We start from the raw sequence: 23,282 nt of genomic DNA, 5'->3' as shown, positions 1-23,282 counted from the left end.
AGGCTGCTGCCCCTCTTCAGGAACCACACGTTTGTCTGGCCTCTCAACAGATACCCCTCCGTTGTGGTTGCACCTACGGTATGGCTATCTGTATCACTGAGGCACGCAAGCCTCCCCACCAACGGCAAGGTCCATGGTTCATGGGGGGTGGACAAACAGCATAGTGAACGTATTATAGTGGCCAAGATAGACACAAAGCCCATGCCTACTACAGTAGTAAAAGTTTATATGCCAACTAGCTCTGCAGATGACGAAGAAATTGAAGGAACGTATGATGAGGTAAAAGAAATTATTCAGGTAGTGAAGGGAGACGAAAATTTAATAGTCATGGGTGACTGGAAATCGACAGTAGGAAAAGGGAGAGAAGGAAACATAGTAGGAGAATATGGATTGTGTTTAAGAAATAAAAGAGGAAGCCGTCTGTTAGAATTTTGCACAGAGCATAACTTAATCATAGCTAACACTTGGTTCAAGAATCATAAAAGAAGGTTGTATACATGGAAGAATCCTGGAGATACTGACAGGTTTCAGATAGATTATATAATGGTAAGACAGAGATTTAGGAACCAGGTTTTAAATTGTAGGACAAAGGTGAGAATTTAAGGAGATGGGACCTGGATAAACGGACTAAACCAGAGGTTGTACAGAGTTTCAGGGAGAGCATAAGGGAACAATTAACAGGAATAGGGGAAAGAAATACAGCAGAAGAAGAATGGGTAGCTCTGAGGGATGAAATAGTGAAGGCAGCAGAGGATCAAGTAGTTTAAAAGACGAGGGCTAGTAGAAATCCTTGGGTAGCAGAAGAAATTTTGAATTTAATTGATGAAAGGAGAAAATATAAGAATGCAGTAAATGAAGCAGACAAAAAGGAATACAAATGTCTCAAAAATGAGATCGACAGGAAGTGCAAAATGGCTAAGCAGGCTTGGTTAGAGGACAAATGTAAAGATGTGGAGGCTTATCTCACTAGGGGGTAAGATAGATAGAGCCTAAAGGAAAATTAAAGAGACCTTTGGAGGAAAGAGAGCCACCTGCATGAATATCAAGAGCTCAAATGGAAACGCAGTTCTAAGTAAAGAGGGGAAAGCAGAAAGGTGGAAGGAGTATATAGAGGGTCTATACAAGGGTGATGTACTTGAGGACAATATTATGGAAATGGAAGAGGATGTAGATGAAGATGAAATGGGAGATACAATACTGCTTGAAGAGTTTGACAGAGCACTGAAAGACCTGAGTCGAAACAAGGCCCCGGGAGTAGACAACATTCCATTAGAACTACTGACGGCCTTGGGAGAGCCAGTCCTGACAAAACTCTATCATGTGGTGAGCAAGATGTATGAGACAGGCGAAATACCCTCAGACTTCAAGAAGAATATAATAATCCCAATCCCAAAGAAAGAGGTGGTTCACAGATGTGAAAATTACCGAACTATCAGTTTAATAAGTCACAGCTGCAAAATACTAACATGAATTATTTACAGACAAATGGAAAAACTAGTAGAAGCCGACCTCAGGGAAGATCAGTTTGGATTCCGTAGAAATGTTGGAACACGTGAGGCAATACTGACCTTACGACTTATCTTAGAAACATACGTTTCTAGCATTTGTAGACTTAGAGAAAGCTTTTGACAATGTTAACTGGAATATTCTCTTTCAAATTCTAAAGCTGGCAGGGGTAAAATACAGGGAGCGAAAGGCTCTTTACAATTTTTACTGAAACCAGATGGCAGTTATAAGAGTCGAGGGACATCAGAGGGAAGCAGTTATTCAATCTGTATATTGAACAAGCAGTAAAGGAAACAAAAGAAAAATTTGGAGTAGTTATTAAAACTCCAGGGAGAAGAAATAAAAACTTTGAGGTTCGCCGATGACATCGTAATTCTGTCAAAGACAGCAAAGGACTTGGAAGAGCAGTTTAACGGAATGGACAGGGTCTTGGAAGGAGGATATAAGATGAACATTAACAAAAGAAAAACAAGGATAATGGAATGTAGTCGATTTAAGTCAGGTGATGCTCAGGTAATTAGATTAGGAAATGAGACACTCAAAGTAGCTAAGGAGTTTAGCTATTTGGGGAGCAAAATTACTGATGATGGTCGAAGTAGAGAGGATATAAAATGTAGATTGGCAATGGCAAGGAAAGTGTTTCTGAAGAAGAGAAATTTGTTAACATCAAGTATAGATTTAAGTGTCAGGAAGACGTTTCTGAAAGTATTTGTATGGAGTGTAGCCATGTATGGAAGCGAAACATGGACAATAAATAGTTTCGACAAGAAGAGAATAGAAGCTTTCAAAATGTGGTGCTACAGAAGAATGTTGAAGATTAGGTGGGTAGATCATGTAACTAATGAGGAGGTATTGAATAGGATTGGGGAGAAGAGAAGTTTGTGACACAACTTGACTAGAAGAAGGGATCGGTTGGTAGGACATGTTCTGAGGCATCAAGGGATCACAAATTTAGCATTGGAGGGCAGCGTGGAGGGTAAAAATCGTAGAGGGAGACCAAGAGATGAGTACACTAAGCAGATTGAGAAGGATGTAGGTTGCAGTAGGTACTGGGAGATGAAGGAGCTTGCACAGGATAGATTAATAATAATAATAATAATAATAATATAATAATAATAATAATAATAACACTTAATATCCAAACAAATTCAAATAATATCACATCACAGCCAATACAGATTAAGTGTGGAATATACCAAGGAGACTCATTAAGTCCTTTCTGGTTCTGCCTTGCTCTGAACCCACTATCCAACATGCTAAATAATACAAATTATAGATACAATATTACTGGAACATACCCACACAAAATCACACATTTGCTATACATGGATGATCTAAAACTACTGGCAGCAACATATCAACAACTCAACCAATTACTAAAGATAACAGAAGTATTCAGCAATGATATAAATATGGCTTTTGGAACAGACAAATCTAAGAAAAATAGCATAGTCAAGAGAAAACACACTAAACAAGAAGATTACATATTGGATAACCACAGCAACTCCATAGAAGCGATGGAAAAAACAGATGCCTATAAATATCTAGGATACAGACAAAAAATAGGAACAGATAATACAAATATTAAAGAAGAACTAAAAGCAAAATATAGACAAAGACTAACAAAAATACTGAAAACAGAATTGTCACCAAGAAACAAAACAAAAGCTATAAATACTTATGCTATACCAATATTGACCTACTCATTTGGAGTAGTGAAATGGAGTAACACAGACCTAGAAGCACTCAATACACTTACACAACCACAATGCCACAAATATAGAATACATCACATACATTCAGCAACAGAAAGATTCACATTAAGCAGAAAGGAAGGAAGAAGGGGATTTATCGACATAAAAAACCTACATTATGGACAGGTAGACAATTTAAGAAAATTCTTTCTAGAATGAGCAGAAACTAGCAAAATACACGAAGCATTCACTCATATAAATACATCAGCTACAACATTGCAATTTCACAACCACTTCTACAACCCTTTAGATCACATAACATCAACAGATACGAAGAAAGTAAATTGGAAAAGCAAACACATCTAACACAGCCACACATCGATCAAGACGCATCCAACACATGGCTAAGAAAAGGCAATATATACAGTGAGACGGAAGGATTCATGATTGCAATACAGGATCAAACAATAAACACCAGATATTACAGCAAGCATATTATTAAAGATCCCAGTACCACAACAGATAAATGCAGACTTTGCAAACAACAAATAGAAACAGTAGATCACATGACAAGTGGATGTACAATACTAGCAAATACAGAATACCCCAGAAGACATGACAATGTAGCAAAAATAATACATCAACAGCTTGCCTTACAACATAAACTTATAAAACAACACGTTCCCACATACAAGTATGCACCACAAAATGTACTGGAGAATGATGAATACAAATTATACTGGAACAGAACCATTATAACAGATAAAACAACACCACATAACAAACCTGACATCATACTCACCAATAAAAAGAAGAAATTAACACAACTAATTGAAATATCCATACCCAATACAACAAATATACAAAAGAAAACAGGAGAAAAAATTGAAAAATACATGTTCAATTACCCGAAAGTTCCTAAATGCAATATACCATATACCATACAGTTAAAAGGAAGTCACACTTGATCAAGGTCCGCGTCACTTTCTACTTCTGACCAGCCATAACGTCTGAGATAAGAAATAGATAATAATAATAATAATAATAATAAAGATTTTATTGTCTTTAGGCCATTACAGCAATTGACAACGTCAAATGAAGTTACAATTTATAATACAGTGTGATAAGGTATTGACTACTGAAATATTTTAGCTTATATTACAATAAATGTACAGTGGGTCATCTGTTGGATTACTGCATTTTACAGTTGAAGAATTCATTGATATCATAGAATGGGTGGGCAATAAACCATTCATGCAGTCTTTCTTTGAATGTATGTTCAGGAAGATCCTGTATGGCATGTGGCAGCTTATTAAATAGTTTGTGCCCTGTGACTTCATAGCTATTTATTGACTTTGATAGTCTGTGATAAGGCGTGTATATGTGTTTGATGCTTCTTGTGTTGTAACAATGTACATTTTCTTTACGTTTCACATCTTGTAGGTTCTTCTTTGTAAAGATTAAGACATTGTATATATAGAGGTTTATTACAGTCATAATTTTTTGTTTAGTAAATTAGGGTTTGCAGTGAGCCTTATGTGATTAGCATGGAGAGCTGCATCAAACCAGTCTCAGGACTGAAGACCACCACAACAACAACAACATTTATTGATCCTGTGAAACTAGGACTGTACAGTTTACAAACGATATTGGGCCATTGCTTAATTATTATACCCTTTTCTTGAATTTGTTGTACACAGATAATTTTAGCGAAAAGTAATATTACATAATATTTATTACCCTATATACTTTACAAAAACAACGTTAACTGGGGCTACAGTTTTGTTTTTATATACAGCAAAGGAGCATAAAAATACTGTTGCACCAATTAAGATTGTTTTTGTTAAGTGCCAGAGTAATAAAATACTCTGTAATATAACTTTTTGCTAAAATGATGTATGTAAAAATATTCAAGAAGTGTGTGTAGTAACTAAAGAATGTCCCAATATCTTTTTTACACTATACAGTCTTAAATCCATGGATAAATAAAGCCCCATATTTTTCCTGCAGAGCAGGAGCCTTGACAGTGCTATATGTTTCCATGAAAGCAGAAGTCATTCACAAAGATAAAGATCACTTAATTTTGTTTGTAACCTGAACTGAAATTGTCATATGTAACAACACTTTTAATAAACATCCTAACTACAACAATTATGTACTTTTATCATATGAGAACAGTGAAGTACAAAACAACAATACAGCAAGCAACAATTGTTATCTCACACAGTACAAATGGCTACTGGCCAAAGTCTTCTGACTTCTACTGAGTCAGGCCTACAGAGCCAATTGGCCAACTCACAGTTAGTACACAGTATAAAAATAATATTCATATTTGTCTTCATAATCATTCACCGATGTGTGTAGTCATCAACTCTATCCAGTTCCGTAACAATAAAAAATCAGACACATGTTCATAGGGCTTTATTGGTTTATTTTCACATGTATAATTACTTTCCAAATTATATGACATTCCTCCTGAATCATCCTGTGTGTGTGTGTGTGTGTGTGTGTGTGTGTGTGTGTGTGTGTGTGTGTGTGTGTGTGCACCCAGCCACCTAACTGCGTGTTGTAAGAGCAATCAAGATAATGACATATTTCTTCTCTGGAATTTCCCTGAAACACTTTACTATGATTTCTCATACAGCAAATGAGGAATCTGTATCCTTTCTCCCTAAAGAAAAGTTTGCGAATAGTTGTTGCTCAGCTTTTGGATGAATTGATCTGCTGCATTCAAAGCTCTAATTCATCCTAAAGATGGCTGATGGAGCTCTGGTCACGATTTTGAGATCATTCCAGGAAACACTATACGTTCTTCAAACCAAAAAGTAAACGTCCTTGTATTGGTCAATAAAATATGCTGGCACTCACAAGGTCAGACTGTTGTCATGGTGCAGGAAACATGTAATTGCCTAAATTGTTTTCATAAACAATGATATTAATTTTATCATCAAACAAAACTACTGCTGAAATGCAGAACCACATCAACTCCTTCCACGCTTTCTGTTGATTCATTTTGACAGAAAAATGTCTGCAATATTGACAAATAATGCTTGCACTTATTTATGACTGTAACAAGCGCATGTGAACATAAATCAAAACTGGGATATATGGCTCATGTCTGAGATTTGCTTAAATATCATGTCCACTGTTCACTGCAGATCCTCATCCACACCAGCTACATCAGTGTTAACACTTCAGCAGGATATTTCCGCTGTGTCCAGGAATTCCCTCGGCTACATTTAAATAATCTTTGAGTGCAATGACAAAAAGACTTTTTCTTTTGGGGACCAGAAGCTACATTATAAAATAATTTTTCTTTTCCTTTTTAAGGAGATATTTACTTACTGAAGTTATTTCTCAAATACAATATATTCTGGTAATATTTGTATAATTTGTCAGATGGCTGAGACAGGTTATTATGTACAGCACCATTAAGTTGGTATTGTTTAACTATTTGCAAATATCCTTTTCTAAAGCGAAATCCAATAAAAATTTTATTTATGCCTAAGTTTACTACTGCAACATTTCAACAAGAAGCACTTACTCTCATTTATATGAGCAAATTTATAGGCATTAACCTCTGTGTGATGTGTCTCTTAGATCCTTTAGATCGTTTACCATTTATTAACAAGTCATCAAAGAAAAAGCACCTCAACTGTATATAAGAATGATAATCAATTTTCTGTATCCGATACTACCAGAAAGTAGATATCAAAACACCCCTGTGTCAATAAGTGATTACTAAATGTATATTGATGTATTCTATGATTAAGAGACTTTGTACCATTCTGTACTTCATTCAGTGTTATTGGGGATGTCTTCATGTGGAAGTAGAATTAAACTTAGTTGGTGTTACCCCCGATATTGTGTACATGAGATTTTATGGTTGCTAAAGATGTCTAGTTGCTAGCTACACAATGTGACACAATATTCAGTGTCTCTCTTGTGTGGCATGAGCATAGCTGTTAAAAAAGAACAGATTCCATTACATGCGGACATGAAGTATGGTAAATGTAAGCATGTGAATTTTATCGTCAATGAATGCAGCTGAACCCCATGACTGTTCCTTTATAGGTTGTAGAATAATAGCCACTACTATTCATAATGGAAGGCAATTTAACTGATCCAGTCAAACTGATTTCGGTCTTATGCTCATCATCAAGTAATTAACATTCATTTACACGTTTCCATACTCAGAGGTGCAAATCAATATAGCTGGAGTATCCATATAATTTTCACATTACATTTATCATGCTTTTCACAAAAATATTTTGAGTTTTTACACATTAATTTTATATTAGTCACCATGGTAATTATTGATACTTCCACAGTACGCCTTTTATACAGTTGTGTCACTTTAGATGTTAGGTAACTTCAGAAGCACATGCAATCACAACGTCCAATGTGTTTACATACTTTACTACATAAACACAGTGGATGATGTGAGTGCATGTGCTTCTGAAGCTACTGACATCTAAAGTGCCACTACTGTATCAAAGACATAATACAGAAGAACGAATAATTACCGTGGTTATTAATATACAATTAACTTGCAAAAAAGTAAAAAATGTGATAAATGTAACATGGAAAAGATATGGATACTCCAGCTATACTGATTTCCAACATAGAGTATGGAAACATGTAACTGATTGTAAACCACCTGAAGATGGGCACAAACCAAAAACTAGTCATGTATGACAATTTACTGCGACTTGTAGCAGTTATTATTCTCCACCCTATAAATGTAAGCAACTATCTGTGATTTCATAGCTATAAGCACGTACACCCAGAAGAGGAAAACACTACACACAGAGGAAATGAAAGAGTAAGGAGATGTCCACTATACATTAATGTAAAGCTCTGGAAATGCTGAAGAGAGTAATCCAACAATGTGACACTAAAGATTATCCTTCTGGGCAGAAAATAGAATAAAATCGTACTGGACAATGTAAAATTGCCAGAATAATGATGATGGTGGTGGTGGTGGTGGTGGTGGTGGTGGCGGTGGATGTGGGGCACTCAACAGCATGGTCATCAGTGCTCTTATGAAGTGTCAGCATGGCATTCTCATGGTGGGGAGACAAAGGCTATCCTCAGAGAGAGTTGTTTAAAATGCATTAAAGTCCACCTATCAATTATAAAATATAACCACCATGATACAACTACAAGAGTGAAAATCGAGTAAAAAAATGCTAAACTGTCTGGGCATGCTACAGATTCAGAACACGCTGACCTCCCCTCTCCTGCACTTTAGGGATGAGATCCGACAGTTCAAAAAATTTCAGAATCCATGTGACACTGTTGTTGGTGTTGCGAGGATGGTGGGCAGGTCTCCAGTCAAACTGAAGATTGCCCTTACTTCTGTAAATCAAACACAAACAGCCAAACCTGCTGAAATGAAAATGGCACACCAGAAACTTGCTCCTCTGCCAGAAGAGGAGACAGTGTGTCAGTAGGCAATGTCCTATGTGCTGTCTGGTGATGGTAGTTGCGCAGAGACTGCCTCCTACAGACTGTTTTACCTCAACAGCCATTTGTCCCATCAGTACACCTTGGAGTTGAAGGACTCCCCCCCCCCCCCCTCCAAGACCATGTGGTAACACCAAGATTCCTCTTCTGTGAAATACACAAGGTTCCTCCATCATGCGTAATGATGTTCTCTGAAGTATATTCAAAGTTTATGGCAGGAGAAGTCTGGCTGCACTAGTCTGTCCCGAGCTCAGGAAATGTGGGGTCGTTGTGCTCGTACCCAACCACTGCTGCCAGAGTGCTCTGAGGGGAAAGAAAAAGCCCATCCTTCCCCAAGTTGTGAAACACTCTTTGCAATGCCCCTCTGCTGAGACTTGGCTGCTATGGTTGGTCCTGGCAGCAGCTATACTATGGTAATGTGGTGTCCTCAGAAGGGGTTTTCAAACCAACTGAAGACTAGTTACTAAAGACAAAGAAAGCACTAACTTGTTAAATATATATAATCACACATATATTTCACTCACATGATTTCAATTACCTATGACAAAAGTGGTGAATTCTACTGTTTTCACAGGACAACTGTTCTGTCACACAACTGGCTGAACAATCCACTGTCTTAGGCACTAGCACTATAGAGCATGCTTTTCCAGTGCTGTACCATGTAGCATAGGCACCCAGGAGATCCTCATAGCTCACCTGCTGGGCAGACACAGTTAGTAAAGACATATGAGGGTAATCCCAAAAGTAAGGCCTCCTATTTTTTTTATTTTTTTATTTTTTTTTTACAAGTACATAAACCTGTTAACTTCTACAATGGTTTACATCAGTTTACAGCTTGAACATTTAGCTATTTTTTGACATAATCACCATTTCTGTCAATGCATTTTTGTAGATGCTGTGGCAGTTTTTGTATGCCCATGTCATACCAGCTCGCCGCCATGCTGTTCAGAAAGTAATGTAGGTTTATAACTTTCTGAACAGCATGGCGGCGAGCTGGTATGACATGAGCATACAAAAACTGCCACAGCATCTACAAAAATGCAATGACAGAAATGGTGATTATGTCAAAAAATAGCTAAATGTTCAAGCTGTAAACTGATGTAAACCATTGTAGACATAAACAGGTCTATGTACTTACCACAAAAAAAGAAAAAAAGATACCTTACTTTTGGGATTACTCTCATATATTCTGCATAAGGGCACCTGACACTTGTGAATGCTTGGCCATGGTAGTACAATCACTTAAGCTATGGCCTGGCTGCCTGATGGCCTGCATGTTAGCTGTTCACCCACCCTGTGGGCATTCAGGTGCATGCAGGTAGGCATTCAAGGTCGAACAGTCTACTGTGAAGGTTAGTTTCCTACTAATATATCTCTGAAGCTGCCAACAAAAGAAACTCATGATCACTGATGGTGTACTGGAGGTACTAATGTGTTTTGAGGATGTAAATTTAATTTTGCTTCACTAGCTCCACAAGTATAACAGAAGAAGTAACTGATTAACAGGTGTGTCACTGGTAAGAGGAACTTCAGCAGAATGTGGAGAACTTGAAGGGTTTCTTGGTCAGAAAATCTTTATTTGGAAGACAGTGTTTACAGGGGCAAAAGATTAAATATGTACCAAGAATCAGTATGAAGAGGTGGAAGAAGACAAGCCTTCCTGCTTTTTCCTCATTACTAAATGAACACTAAATCTGGAAACTTTCTTTGTCCACTTATAATTTAAGAATTTATGCAGTTATACTAACCAAGATTGTAAAGAGCTTCCACACATGATGCATCATTTTCAAGAGCACATATGTAGAGCTCCTTTGCAGTATCTGCATCTCCTTTGGACAAGCTACAATTCCCAAGATTTACAAACGCAGCAGAATTATAGCTGTCAGCTTCACGAGCTTTTTCAGCACATTTCTCAGCCAGTTCAACATCACCTTGCTGTAAAAGAGGTAGGTGTTACATAGAGCAATATTCATACTGAACTGAAACAATGTGGAAAGGAGATATTTTAAAACTTAATAGTACTTGTAACTCAACCTGAAATAAGTCAAATTCATATTCCAACCAAAGAGAGAGAGAAAGAGAGAGAGAGAGAGAGAGAGAGAGAGAGAGAGAGAGAGAGAGAGAGAGAGAGAGAGTGTGTGTGTGTGTGTGTGTTTAGGAAGAATGTCAATTTGTGAGGTGGTTCTACGTGTGAAAATAAACCAAAAGAGTTGTATGATTGTATGAAGAGTTCTGTGTTCAATTTTCGATCTTTTCAGGTCTGGAACAGGTTGACGACTAGGCACATCCATCAATGAGTATGAAGACAAGTGTGAATATCACTGACGTGTAGGCAATGTGGTGAACAGAATAATAGTGGCACAGATAAATCCATTCTACAAGAGGTGTGGGGGTTCTCCAACAGATGGCAGCACTGTGATGTCACACCGAAGCAACAGCTGCAAGAGTACCCAGTGTGCAATCATGGGTTGGATCAATAATTAGTTGTGAGGCTGTGTGTGTGTCATGCCTGAGTGTTACTAAATTGAGCAAGTCCAATGTATCTGTGAATACCAACATGCTGCATACACTTACCCATGCAGAATACGCAGACATGCTGTTTACATACAGGTACTGTAATGGCAGTGTCCTTGCAGCTGTGACAGAATACTAGAGATCTTTCCGTGATTGACGAATCCCTGCACCTGGGTATTTACCAGGGTTTTTACAGTGTACACATAACATATCAGAATGTGAGACCATCCAGTCAGTTAAGAAAACAGAAGACATTACACTGCAATCGTACAATGGAGTTCCATCACTAGTACACAGCACATCAGTCGTCATCTCAATATTCCATATTCCATACAATGAGTCTGTGGAAGATTGGAACGCATATGAAAAATGCCTTCAGCAATGTTTTCAAGCTTTTAGAGTTGACAACCCCAATCTCTGTAAGGATTTATTTTTGTCATGGATTTCTCATGCATATCATCTTTTGTGTGAGCTAGCTCCTCTTCATGAACCTGCTAGTCTCTCTTTTGATAAAATATATCAATTTCTCACTAATTATCATTGCAAACTTACCGGTAGTCATCATGTTATTGCTGCTCACATTGAGTTTTACCATTGTCAAAAGTGGTCACAACAGTCATACAGAGCTTGGGCAGCAGAACTTCATGGGCTCAGCTGTTGTTGCCAGTTTGTTACTCAGGCCCATGGGAACTCGTATGCTGATTCAGTGGTTTGTGATGCTATAATATGCTGCTTAGGGAAGTTCATGAACATTCTTTACAATGTGAAAGTCCCTCTCTCACAGATGTTCTGAACATTTCTGAGTCTTTTGCAGTATCTAGGCAGCAGGAAATCAGACAGAAAACATGGTGCGAAGTAGCCACCATTGCTTCCTCTCCTCCTCTGCTGCTGTCAGTTAGTTCATGTGGTAAAGGAGACATTGCAGCCGCGCAACCACTGCCTCTGTGCTAAGCAGCATCAGCATCAGCAGCAGTCAGCATCACAACAGCAGCTGGATGCTCTTCTGTCTTACCCTTACAGTTTTGTTCAACATGAGCACGTTATGTTCCCAAAGTGTTGGGTGATATGCAACCATTGTAAGAAAAGAGACAGATTGCATCTACATGGAAGATTCGAACTCTTTCACCAAACATGAAAATGGATGTGAATAGTGTTTCCCAAGTGATGGTAGCCGCAACAAATTCTACATTGATGTACATGTGATGGGCAAGATCTTAAAAATGCAAGTGGACACAGGTGCAGCAGTGACTGCATTAAATTCTAAAATCTGTGTGGAGCTTGGATCATCAGCATTGTACCTTGTATCACATTAGTTGGTGAATTACAACAAACAAAAAATATCAATATTGGGATAGTTTTCTTATTCCCCACAGTACAAAACAATTGTTTGGCCTTTGACCTTTCTGGTAGCGAATGATGCCAACACTGAAAGCTTATTTGACGCCTTCAAAATTTTTGGGTTCTCTATTTCTGATGATGAAGTGCATCTGGTATCAGATCAAGTTCCATACCAACAATTGGACAGGCCCAGTTCACAGTATCCCTCCCTGTTTTTGGAAGGTTTAGGGTGAACTACAGATATCAAAGCTCATATCACAATGAAACTGACACCACTCCTCCATTTTTTATTTGTGTTCACCCAGACCCAATAGCTTTCTGAGAAGATGTCACACTGGAACTTGATCAATTTACGTCTTTGGGTGTTGTCACACTCGTGTCCTCTAGTGAATGGTCTACTATGCTGGTAGTTGTTGAAAACCTAACACTAACCTTCATCTCTGTGGTGATTTTATAGTGCCTAAAAAATTTACAATCTATTATTGATACCTATCCCTTACCCCGTGGCAGATGAACTCTTGGCACAGCTTTTGGGGGCCATTATTTTTCCAAAATAGACTTAGCAGAAGCCTACTTACAACTGCCTTTGGATGATGATTCTGAACTTGTCCTAGTAGGGAATACCCCCTTCAGGTTATATCAATACCTGCATCTGCCATTCAGTGTGGCTACTGCCCCTGCTACTTTCCAATGATTTTTTGAGCTACTCATGGCCTCCTCAACAGATGAAAATCTGTGGAACTTTGGTGCCCTGTTCATAGTGCTAAAGGCCACCAGTTTGAAATGCAACTTGGACGAATTACAATTTTTTCAGCCACCTATTGTCTATCTTGTTTTTGAAGTCTTGCTTGCTGATGCCAAGCCCTTACACCGCCATGTCAGTGACATTAAAGCTTTGCAGTGTTCTACCGATGTCAAAGAGTTGCAAGGCTTTCTCAGAAAGATTGTGTGCTACCAAAAATTTCTTCCAGGTACAGCCACACTGGCCCAGTCCAGCCATCTTAGATAAAGATGTTGCTACTTACTGTCATCTGCCTGCGAACATGCTTTTACTCTGTTGTTGTTGTTGTTGTCTTCAGTCCTGAGACTGGTTTGATGCAGCTCTCCATGCTACTCTATCCTGTGCAAGCTGCTTCATCTCCCAGTACCTACTGCAACCTACATCCTTCTGAATCTGCTTAGTGTATTCATCTCTTGGTCTCCCTCTACGATTTTTACCCTCCACGCTGCCCTCCAATGCTAAATTTGTGATCCCTTGATGCCTCAAAACATGTCCTACCAACCGATCCCTTCTTCTAGTCAAGTTGTGCCACAAACTTCTCTTCTCCCCAATCCTATTCAATACCTCCTCATTAGTTACGAGATCTACCCATCTAATCTTCAGTATTCTTCTGTAGCACCACATTTCGAAAGCTTCTATTCTCTTCTTGTCCAAACTAGTTATCGTCCATGTTTCACTTCCATACATGGCTACACTCCAAACAAATACTTCCAGAAACGACTTCCTGATACATAAATCTATATTCGATGTTAACAAATTCCTCTTCTTCAGAAACGCTTTCCTTGCCATTGCCAGTCTACTTTTTATATCCTCTCTACTTCGACCATCATCAGTTATTTTACTTCCTAAATAGCAAAACTCCTTTACTACTTTAAGTGTCTCATTTCCTAATCTAATTCCCCCAGCATCACCCGATTTAATTTGACTACATTCCATTATCCTCGTTTTGCTTTTGTTGATGTTCATCTTATATCCTCTTTTCAAGACACTGTCCATTCCGTTCAACTGCTCTTCCAAGTCCTTTGCCGTCTCTGACAGAATTACAATGTCATCGGCGAACCTCAAAGTTGTTATTTCTTCTCCATGAATTTTAATACCTACTCCAAATTTTTCTTTTGTTTCCTTCACTGCTTGCTCAATATACAGATTGAATAACATCGGGGAGAGGCTACAACCCTGTCTCACTCCTTTCCCAACCACTGCTTCCCTTTCATGACCCTCGACTCTTATGACTGCCATCTGGTTTCTGTACAAATTGTAAATAACCTTTCGCTCCCTGTATTTTACCCCTGCCACCTTCAGAATTTGAAAGAGAGTATTCCAGTCAACATTGTCAAAAGCTTTCTCTAAGTCTACAAATGCTAGAAACGTAGGTTTGCCTTTTCTTAATCTTTCTTCTAAGATAAGTCGTAAGGTCAGTATTGCCTCCCGTGTTCCAACATTTCGACGTAATCCAAACTGATCCTCCCCGAGGTCCGTATCTACCAGTTTTTCCATTCGTCTGTAAAGAATTCGCGTTAGTATTTTGCAGCTGTGACTTATTAAACTGATAGTTCGGTAATTTTCACACCTGTCAGCACCTGCTTTCTTTGGGATTGGAATTATTATATTCTTCTTGAAGTCTGAGGGTATTTCGTCTGTCTCATACATCTTTCTCACCAGGTGGTAGAGTTTTGTCATGACTGGCTCTCCCAAGGCCGTCAGTAGTTCTAATGGAATGTTGTCTACTCCGGGGGCCTTGTTTCGACTCAGGTCTTTCAGTGCTCTGTCAAACTCTTCACGCATTATCTTACATCCCATTTTGTCTTCATCTACATCCTCTTCCATTTCCATAATATTGTCCTCAAGTACATCGCCCTTGTATAAACCTTCTATATACTCCTTCAACCTTTCTGCCTTCCCTTCTTTGCTTAGAACTGGATTGCCATCTGAGCTCTTGATATTCATACACGTGGTTCTCTTCTCTCCAAAGGTCTCTTTAATTTTCCTGTAGGCAGTATCTATCTTACCCCTAGTGAGATAAGCTTCTACATCCTTACATTTGTCCTCTAGCCAACCCTGCTTAGCCATTTTGCACTTCCTGTCGATCTCATTTTTGAGATGTTTGTATTCCTTTTTGCCTGCTTCATTTACTGCATTTTTATATTTTCTCCTTTCATCAATTAAATTCAATATTTCTTCTGTTACCCAAGGATTTCTAGCAACCCTCGTCTTTTTACCTACTTTATCCTCTGCTGCCTTCACTACTTCATCCCTCAGAGCTACCCATTCTTCTTCAACTGTGTTTCTTTCCCCCATTGCTGCCAATTGTTCCCTTATGCTCTCCTTGAAACTCTGTACAACCTCTGGTTCTTTCAGCTTATCCAGATCCCATGTCCTTAAATTCCCACCTTTTTGCAGTTTCTTCAGTTTTAACCTACAGGTCATAACCAATAGATTGTGGTCAGAGTCTACATCTGCCCCTGGAAATGTCCTACAATTTAAAACCTGGTTCCTAAATCTCTGTCTTACCATTATATAATCTATCTGATACCTTTTAGTATCTCCAGGATTCTTCCATGTATACAACCTTCTTTTATGATTCTTGAACCAAGTGTTAGCTATGATTAAGTTACGCTCTGTGCATAATTCTACCAGACGGCTTCCTCTTTCATTTCTTAGCCCCAATCCATAATCACCTACTATGTTTCCTTCTCTCCCTTGTCCTACTGACGAATTCCAGTCACCCATGACTATTAAATTTTCGTCACCCTTCACTACCTGAATAATTTCTTTTATCTCATCATACATTTCATCAATTTCTTCATCATCTGCAGAGCTAGTTGGCATATAAACTTGTACTACTGTCGTAGGCATGGGCTTTGTGTCTATCTTGGCCACAATAATGCGTTCACTATGCTGTTTGTAGTAGCTTACCCACATTCCTATTTTCCTATTCATTATTAAACCTACTCCTGCATTACCCCTATTTGATTTTGTATTTATAACCCTGTATTCACCTGACCAAAAGTCTTGTTCCTCCTGCCACCGAACTTCACTAATTCCCACTATATCTAACTTTAACCTATCCACTTCCCTTTTTAAATTTTCTAACCTACCTGCCCGATTAAGGGATCTGACATTCCACGCTCCGATCCGTAGAATGCCAGTTTTCTTTCTCCTGATAACGACATCCTCCTGAGTAGTCCCCGCCCAGAGATCCGAATGGGGGACTATTTTACCTCCGGAATATTTTACCCAAGAGGACATCATCATCATTTAATCATACAGTAAAGCTGCATGTCCTCGGGATAAATTACGGCTGTAGTTTCCCCTTGCTTTCAGCAGTTCGCAGTACCAGCACAGCTAGGCCGTTTTGGTTAATGTTGCAAGGCCAGATCAGTCAATCATCCAGACTGTTGCCCCTGCAACTACTGAAAAGGCTGCTGCCCCTCTTCAGGAACCACATGTTTGTCTGGCCTCTCAACAGATACCCCTCCGTTGTGGTTGCACCTACGGTACGGCCATCTGTATCGCTGAGGCACGCAAGCCTCCCCATCAACGGCAAGATCCATGGTTCATGGGGGGGGGCTTTTACTCTATCAAGGTCAAAATTACACTCAGCACATTGCTTGGGTACTTTCCATCCACGCCAACATCTTGTTTTGGCCACAGACACCTCTCAATATGGACTTGGGGCTATTCTCACACAAAAATATGTGGACAGTTCCGAACATCCTATCGCGCATCCTTCCAAAACTCTGAATCAAACAAAACAGTGGTAGTTGCAAATAGAAATAGAAGACCTTCCTGCTGTGCACACACTTTAAAAATTTCAGTCTTATATGGTTCTAAGTTTCATTTGATTACTGATCATAAACCTCAGGTTTCTCTTTTCGGTCCCTCAGCATCTTTACCAGACAAAACTGCCTGCAACACAGGGCTCTGTTTTTGTCATGCTATAACTACGAGATTCATTTCCGACCCACAGCACAAGCTAATGCGGATTCTCATCCTCTGTTGCTGACGGGCCCTGATCCAGCATTTGATCAGTATTGTGCTTTCATTTAGACATTGAAGCTCTAAACACAATGGCTGGTTTCCTTATTATCAGGTTTTAGATGTCAGTGGCTGTTGTAAACGATCTGTCTTATGTCAGGTTGTTGAATTTCCCCACCACAGCTGGCCAGATAAACACTGGGCTGAGCATTGGATGCTTTGCATAATTATTATGCTCTCTCTGCCACTGACACTCTTTGCTTGGTGGTGTATTAATGTTGACTACTGAAGTGCCGGCATCCAGGGTTGTGATCCTGTCCATGCCATCTCCACCTGGACCATTGCAGTGTTTCTCATACAAAATTGCTGGCCTTCTGCCATGTGTTTTGGTCAGGTATTGAAACTGATCACATGCATTGACAGCATGTCCACAGTATGTCACCCATCATGTGGCACCACGAGCCCCTCTTTCCCTATGGTCCACCCAATAGCGCCCCTGGGAATGTATTCATGCTGATTCTGCAGGTATATTCCTTAACTCCTTTGGCTTGTAGTAGTTGATACTTTCTCAAAATTTCCTTATCTAGTTCACTGCTCATGCACATCCACAGCAGCTACACTCACAGCTTCTTCAAAGATTTTTTCCATAGAAGTACTGCCGTATACACTTGTGATGGACAATGACCCACAGTTTCTGCCTGAAGAGTTTAAAGATTTTTGTACAAAGAATGGCATCCAGCACCTTACAGCTCTTCCCTTTCATCCCCAATCCATGAAGAAGTGGAGCAGATGGTACATAGATTCAAAACCCAGATGAAAAATACATCATCCAATCTTCTCCTGAGGAAGCCCCCAATAGGTTCTAGAGTTCATACAAGTTCACTCCAGTTAGCAACCATAGCTGCTTCATGGTTGCCAGTCCAATAAGCTGCTTCATCTGCTCTGGCCAATGCCCACCTCACAGCGATTCCATCCAAGATCCATCTGCTGGGCTTGTGGGTTTGGCCAGTACACTAAGTGGATACCAGCAGCAGTCCATTGCTGCTGAGGTCACCGCATATTCATAATGCACTTCTCTGCTGGTTTGGTGTCATGACATTACAGCCACTTTGTCCATGCATGACCAACCATGCGTGACCGACCATGTACCAGAGAGCTGTCCACTCCCATAGCCATGCCATCTTCACTTTACGTGCCCCTGCCAATGGGCAGAGTGCTCAACGATGGACCACCTCCATCTCTACAGCTTCTGTCACCACTGTCTTTGCTGCCTTCTCTGCTGCCTCCATTGCCAAGTGCCTTTCTGGACATGGATTTGGATACAGCACCACATCACGAGTGCTCCCTTAATGCCTCTTGTGGGGAAGTGGAAGCCATGTCTGCACACAGCACTTCAGACCACGTTCTCCTGTAACAATATGACACCAGCTGCAGCAGTTATCACCTACCAATGAAGATAAGGACATCTGCACTGTGAACACTTTTGGCCAAAGTAGAATGAGTGTTGTAACCCTACAGTGTGAGCGTGCCAAATCAAATAGTGTGTAATACAACTGCCTCCACAGCTGCCTACAGAGGTCCCCTCACAAACTGGACAGACTCTACAGCAAGCACTGTGCCATGTGGACATCAGCCAAATATAAGCTGGGTGCACCGAGCCCTCGGCCAAACTTATGTTTATGTGTTTATTGTTTGCTTGCCTATGTGACTGTATATTGATTTGTTCTATAGTTATGAGATTTTGTACTCTCTGTACTTCATTCAGTGTCATTGGGGATCTCTTCAGGTAGAAGCAGAATTAAAAAAAATGGCTCTGAGCACTATGGGACTTAACATCTATGGTCATCAGTCGCCTAGAACTTAGAACTACTTAAACCTAACTAACCTAAGGACATCACACAACACCCAGCCATCACGAGGCAGAGAAAATCCCTGACCCTGCCGGTAATCGAACCCGGGCGTGGGAAGCGAGAACGCTACCTCACGACCACAAGCTGCGGGCGCAGAATAAAACTTGATTGGTGTTACTTCTGATATTGTGTCTGTGCAACAATACAATAAGCCCCTGTAGTGAAAGCTCCCCCAAAGGATTCACAGACAAGCTGGACTAAAGCTAAACTGAGCTTTGTGATTGACTGATTAATAGAGGGGGGTTTTGGGGCTAAACTGCGAGGTCATTAGCAGCTTAGTGAGTGATGGGAGCTCTAATATAATATCAGGAAGTTGAGTACGAAATTTACCATTACTGTGAACAAACCCATGGTTCGGAGAGCATAAACAAGAGAAGGGCCAGGGTGTGGGCCAAGATGGTGTCTTCAAAGTTTTGTAGAGGAAGATATATATCATTCCTAGAAGAGTGCTATTAACAAATCTGGGTCAGCCAACTGTGTAGTCTTACAGTAGGGAATGGAAAACGGGTGATTTTCAAGAAGGGATGAGGGGTGGGGGAGGCTAGGATTGATGAAGGAGGGAGAAAATTGGACAAGAGATGGAAAGTGGCAGTGTGTTCAGTAGTGTCAGGAGGGCAGAGATAATACAAAGTCATTCCATCCGTATTAGATGAATGTGGTTGAGTGGCAAATACTGAGTCATTCTAACATTGGGAAGGATGTAGACGAAGATCTGAATAGCAGAGCTTTTGTTAACAGACTATAGAGGGCATGTTGTGACTTTTATACATTTACAGTGCTGGGATAACATTTGTAATAGTGGAAAGAAGTTGATTAAAGTTGCTAATTTGGTATGGAATTCCGTTAACTGAAAGATAATAATGCCATTTCAAGCATTCTATTAATTACCATCAGAGTTTTATATTTTTATTGTAGCTGTTGTCCAACTGATACTCTTCCTGCATTTCATGAATCCAAAGAATGAACTGCAGATCTTTGTGAGACTTAAGTGGTCATAGATATTAAGAAAGTCTGATCAGTTAATACCTCTTGTCTCATGGGGTTTTGAATGTAAAGTGAGGCTGACAACTTTAAGATACAAACTAAGAGGTATGGTGTGCCACACAGTAGTAGGATTGTTTTTACATTTAGTGAGACTTGAAATTAGTGTATCAAGTGAAGGCAGTATTCAAGAAAGAATATGATGCAGCAAAGAACAGGTACTTTATAAGGGTAAGATGCTATGTAAAATAGCTTCAAATTCCTACACATGGGAGTTCTTTAGGATAATGTGTGCCACAGCTGTGTTTGCTGTTTTATCAACTATACTTCACATTTATATGTTGTCAATGCTCATTTATAGTAGTCTCTTAATTTCTGTGTTCTATGATATCTCCAATATGCCTCTGTATGGTCACTTTAGCACTAAAACTCATCCTTTCTTACTGAGACCAAACAAATGTCTTCTCTAACATGTACATCTGCCAGGCAGCTCATAAAATACAACAGAAATTTCAATGACACAGAACTACCCATAAACTGGTATCCTGTTTTCATATCAGGAAAAGCCAGCAAATAGTGAAACCAAAATTTTCCTCACTCTTCTATCCTTCCCAAACTTAATTTACTCTCTTCTCTTGTCCAATATAAAACATATGTTACAATAATACTTTTCCTATATCATTATTCCACCTTTCACTTCTCAGTTCAGATGTGTACAGTAGAGGCACACACACCTCTCAATGGAGTCTGCTTCATAGTGTGGCAGCTCTCTCTTATGAACATTGTCTAACTGACTTTACTAAGCAACCTGTTTTGACTCTGGAGCAATTCCAGATCCAACAAAAAGATTCCCATTGTCTACATGTGTGAGTGATCAACAAAAGAGAAGAGAGAAATAGGAGAGAGTGGGAGGTACTCTAATGCCAAAAATGACTAGTAGTGCAAGGCACAACAGAAACTTCATAGAGCATAAATATGTTAATTAAAAATTGTTTTTTTAGAAATAAAGAAGAATAAGTGAGAAAACAAGAGCAAAAAGAAAAAGTCAACACAACAAGAAAATTTATGACTCATACGCAAATAAAATCAAAACACACAAGAACTAAAAGTGACACAATTCCCTATTAAACAACTGTGACAGGTTCAGTACAAGTGTAAAGAGCTGAATTAGTGGTTCTATTGCTAGGAATAAAAAATAAAGACAGTATCATGGAAAAGGTATGGAGAAATGGAACAGGCAGAAGTGGGAGAGTGATGTTATTCAAAAGAACAACTGCTATGTTGAACACCATCTGGCCATTTAAAGCACATAATTTTTGACAAATGGAAAACAGGTGCTATACTTCTGTCTAGTTAAATTTTTGTACCATTAGAACATACAGGGTGACAATTATTGAACTATGTGAAATAAAATCATAAACTTCTGAACTGTTGGCATTGGAATGTTCAAACTGAATGGTTGGCTGCAGGGAATGATGGGATTATTATGTGCATGTATGGTTTGTTTTAGCAACAAAGCTCAATTTCAAATGGATGGGTTCGTCAATAAGCAAAATTAGCACATGTGTGTGACCAAATGCATGTGTGCGATTGAGAAGTCTCCTCACCCTCAATGGTTGACTGTGTTGTGTGCAATGTCCAGTCAGGGAATAATTAGTGCAACATTCCTTGATGGCACGGTCACTACCGAATGGCACATGAAGATTTTGGAAGATTATTTCATCCCTATTATACGAAGCGACCCTGATTTCGACAATATGTGGTTCATGCAAGACGGAGCTCAACCTCACTGAAGTAGGAGAGTGTCTGGGGACCAAATTCTGGTTCTGGTGTACCCAAAGGCCACTGGCATGGGCCTCGATTGGCCGCCACATTCTCTGGATCTGAACACATGTGACTTCTTTTTGTGGGGCAATATTAAAGACAAGTGTACAGAGATAACCATTGCTGACCTGAGAACAGCCATTCAGGAGATCATTGATAGCATCAATGTTCCCACACTTTGGTGGGTCATGTAGAATTTTGCTATTTGTCTGTACCACATCCTCGTCAATGATGACAGGCATGTTTAACACGTTATAACCTAAATCCAAATACCTGTAATGATGTTTACACATTGAATAAAGTGTGTGCAAACCTTAGTTTGTAACTAATTTACATTTTTTTCATATAGTTCAATAACTGTCACCCTGTATTAGCAAACATCTGTTTCACAGAAAGTAGCACCTTCTATAATTAGGAGAATACTTTCTTTCTACTTTTGGCAATCTCCAGCCCCTTCATCTTACTTTCTTTTAATTATTTCTGTTATGATGACAATCAGTGCAGCATGTCCCTCTGTCAGAAGTGAAAAGATCAAATGAATTCCACCTGACCACCTCACATGCAACATAGTGGACCTTAACTGTCTGTTTATGTTAATTTCAGATATAGTGTTTTACCCTTAACAAATTGAATAGTTGTGGATTTTCTAATCACGAAATTTCTTAAAGAAATCAAATTATGGATTTGTGGAACATTTTAGTGTGCTTTCTTTGCAGAGTAAGATACAAATTTTTGTCTTATCTTGTTGATTAAGATGTTCTGTGAGTTTCTTAAATTACTTCAGGTGAGAGCCATATATGTGTTCAGAAATTAGCAGCTGTTGGTATGCACGTGTGTTAATGTTTGTCTTGCAAGTAAGAATTACTGGTGGTTAGTACATACTGATTTTCACTATTAAACTGTTCAGGCATCACTGGCTTTTGTATGCATAACACATACCAATACATTTGAGAAATCATACATAATAAGATTTTACTGAGACAAATATGGTTAAAAAACTTACAAGATAATAAATAAAAGCCAGATTTGTTGAAGCTGTACTTGCAACTTTGGTGTCTTTTTTTTCAAATCCTTTTAAAGTTTCAATGGCTTGGGAAATTTCCTTCTGCTTCAGAAACATTACAGCCTTGTTAATTTCAAGATCATATGAGAGAGCTCCGTAATTTGAGGCTTTGATTGTGTCAACACACCAGGAATAACCTACAAAAATACTTTAAATGTACTCATGAATAAGTATTTTACAATCCATTTCATTAAAAAATGAAATTAACAAGTCAGTGCAGAATG

General features: G+C 39.1%; 1 protein-coding gene across 1 annotated transcript in view; it reads right to left on the bottom strand.

Annotated features, from left to right (window-relative positions):
• Positions 1–23,282, bottom strand: part of LOC126346846 (intraflagellar transport protein 88 homolog) — an 83,507-nt gene that overhangs the window by 29,574 nt on the left and 30,651 nt on the right. Inside the window, exons 10-11 of the mRNA XM_050002223.1 lie at positions 22,999–23,195; positions 10,418–10,604 (exon numbers count right to left, since the gene is read on the bottom strand). Of these exons, the coding sequence (XP_049858180.1) occupies positions 10,418–10,604; positions 22,999–23,195 (384 nt within the window). The remainder of the gene's footprint in view (positions 1–10,417; positions 10,605–22,998; positions 23,196–23,282) is intronic.

Source organism: Schistocerca gregaria, chromosome 1 (genome assembly GCF_023897955.1).
Source record: "Schistocerca gregaria isolate iqSchGreg1 chromosome 1, iqSchGreg1.2, whole genome shotgun sequence".
Classification (NCBI taxonomy): Eukaryota; Metazoa; Arthropoda; class Insecta; order Orthoptera; family Acrididae; genus Schistocerca; species Schistocerca gregaria.
Note: the sequence above shows the minus strand (reverse complement) of the source record. Positions and strands in the feature narration are given on the sequence as shown.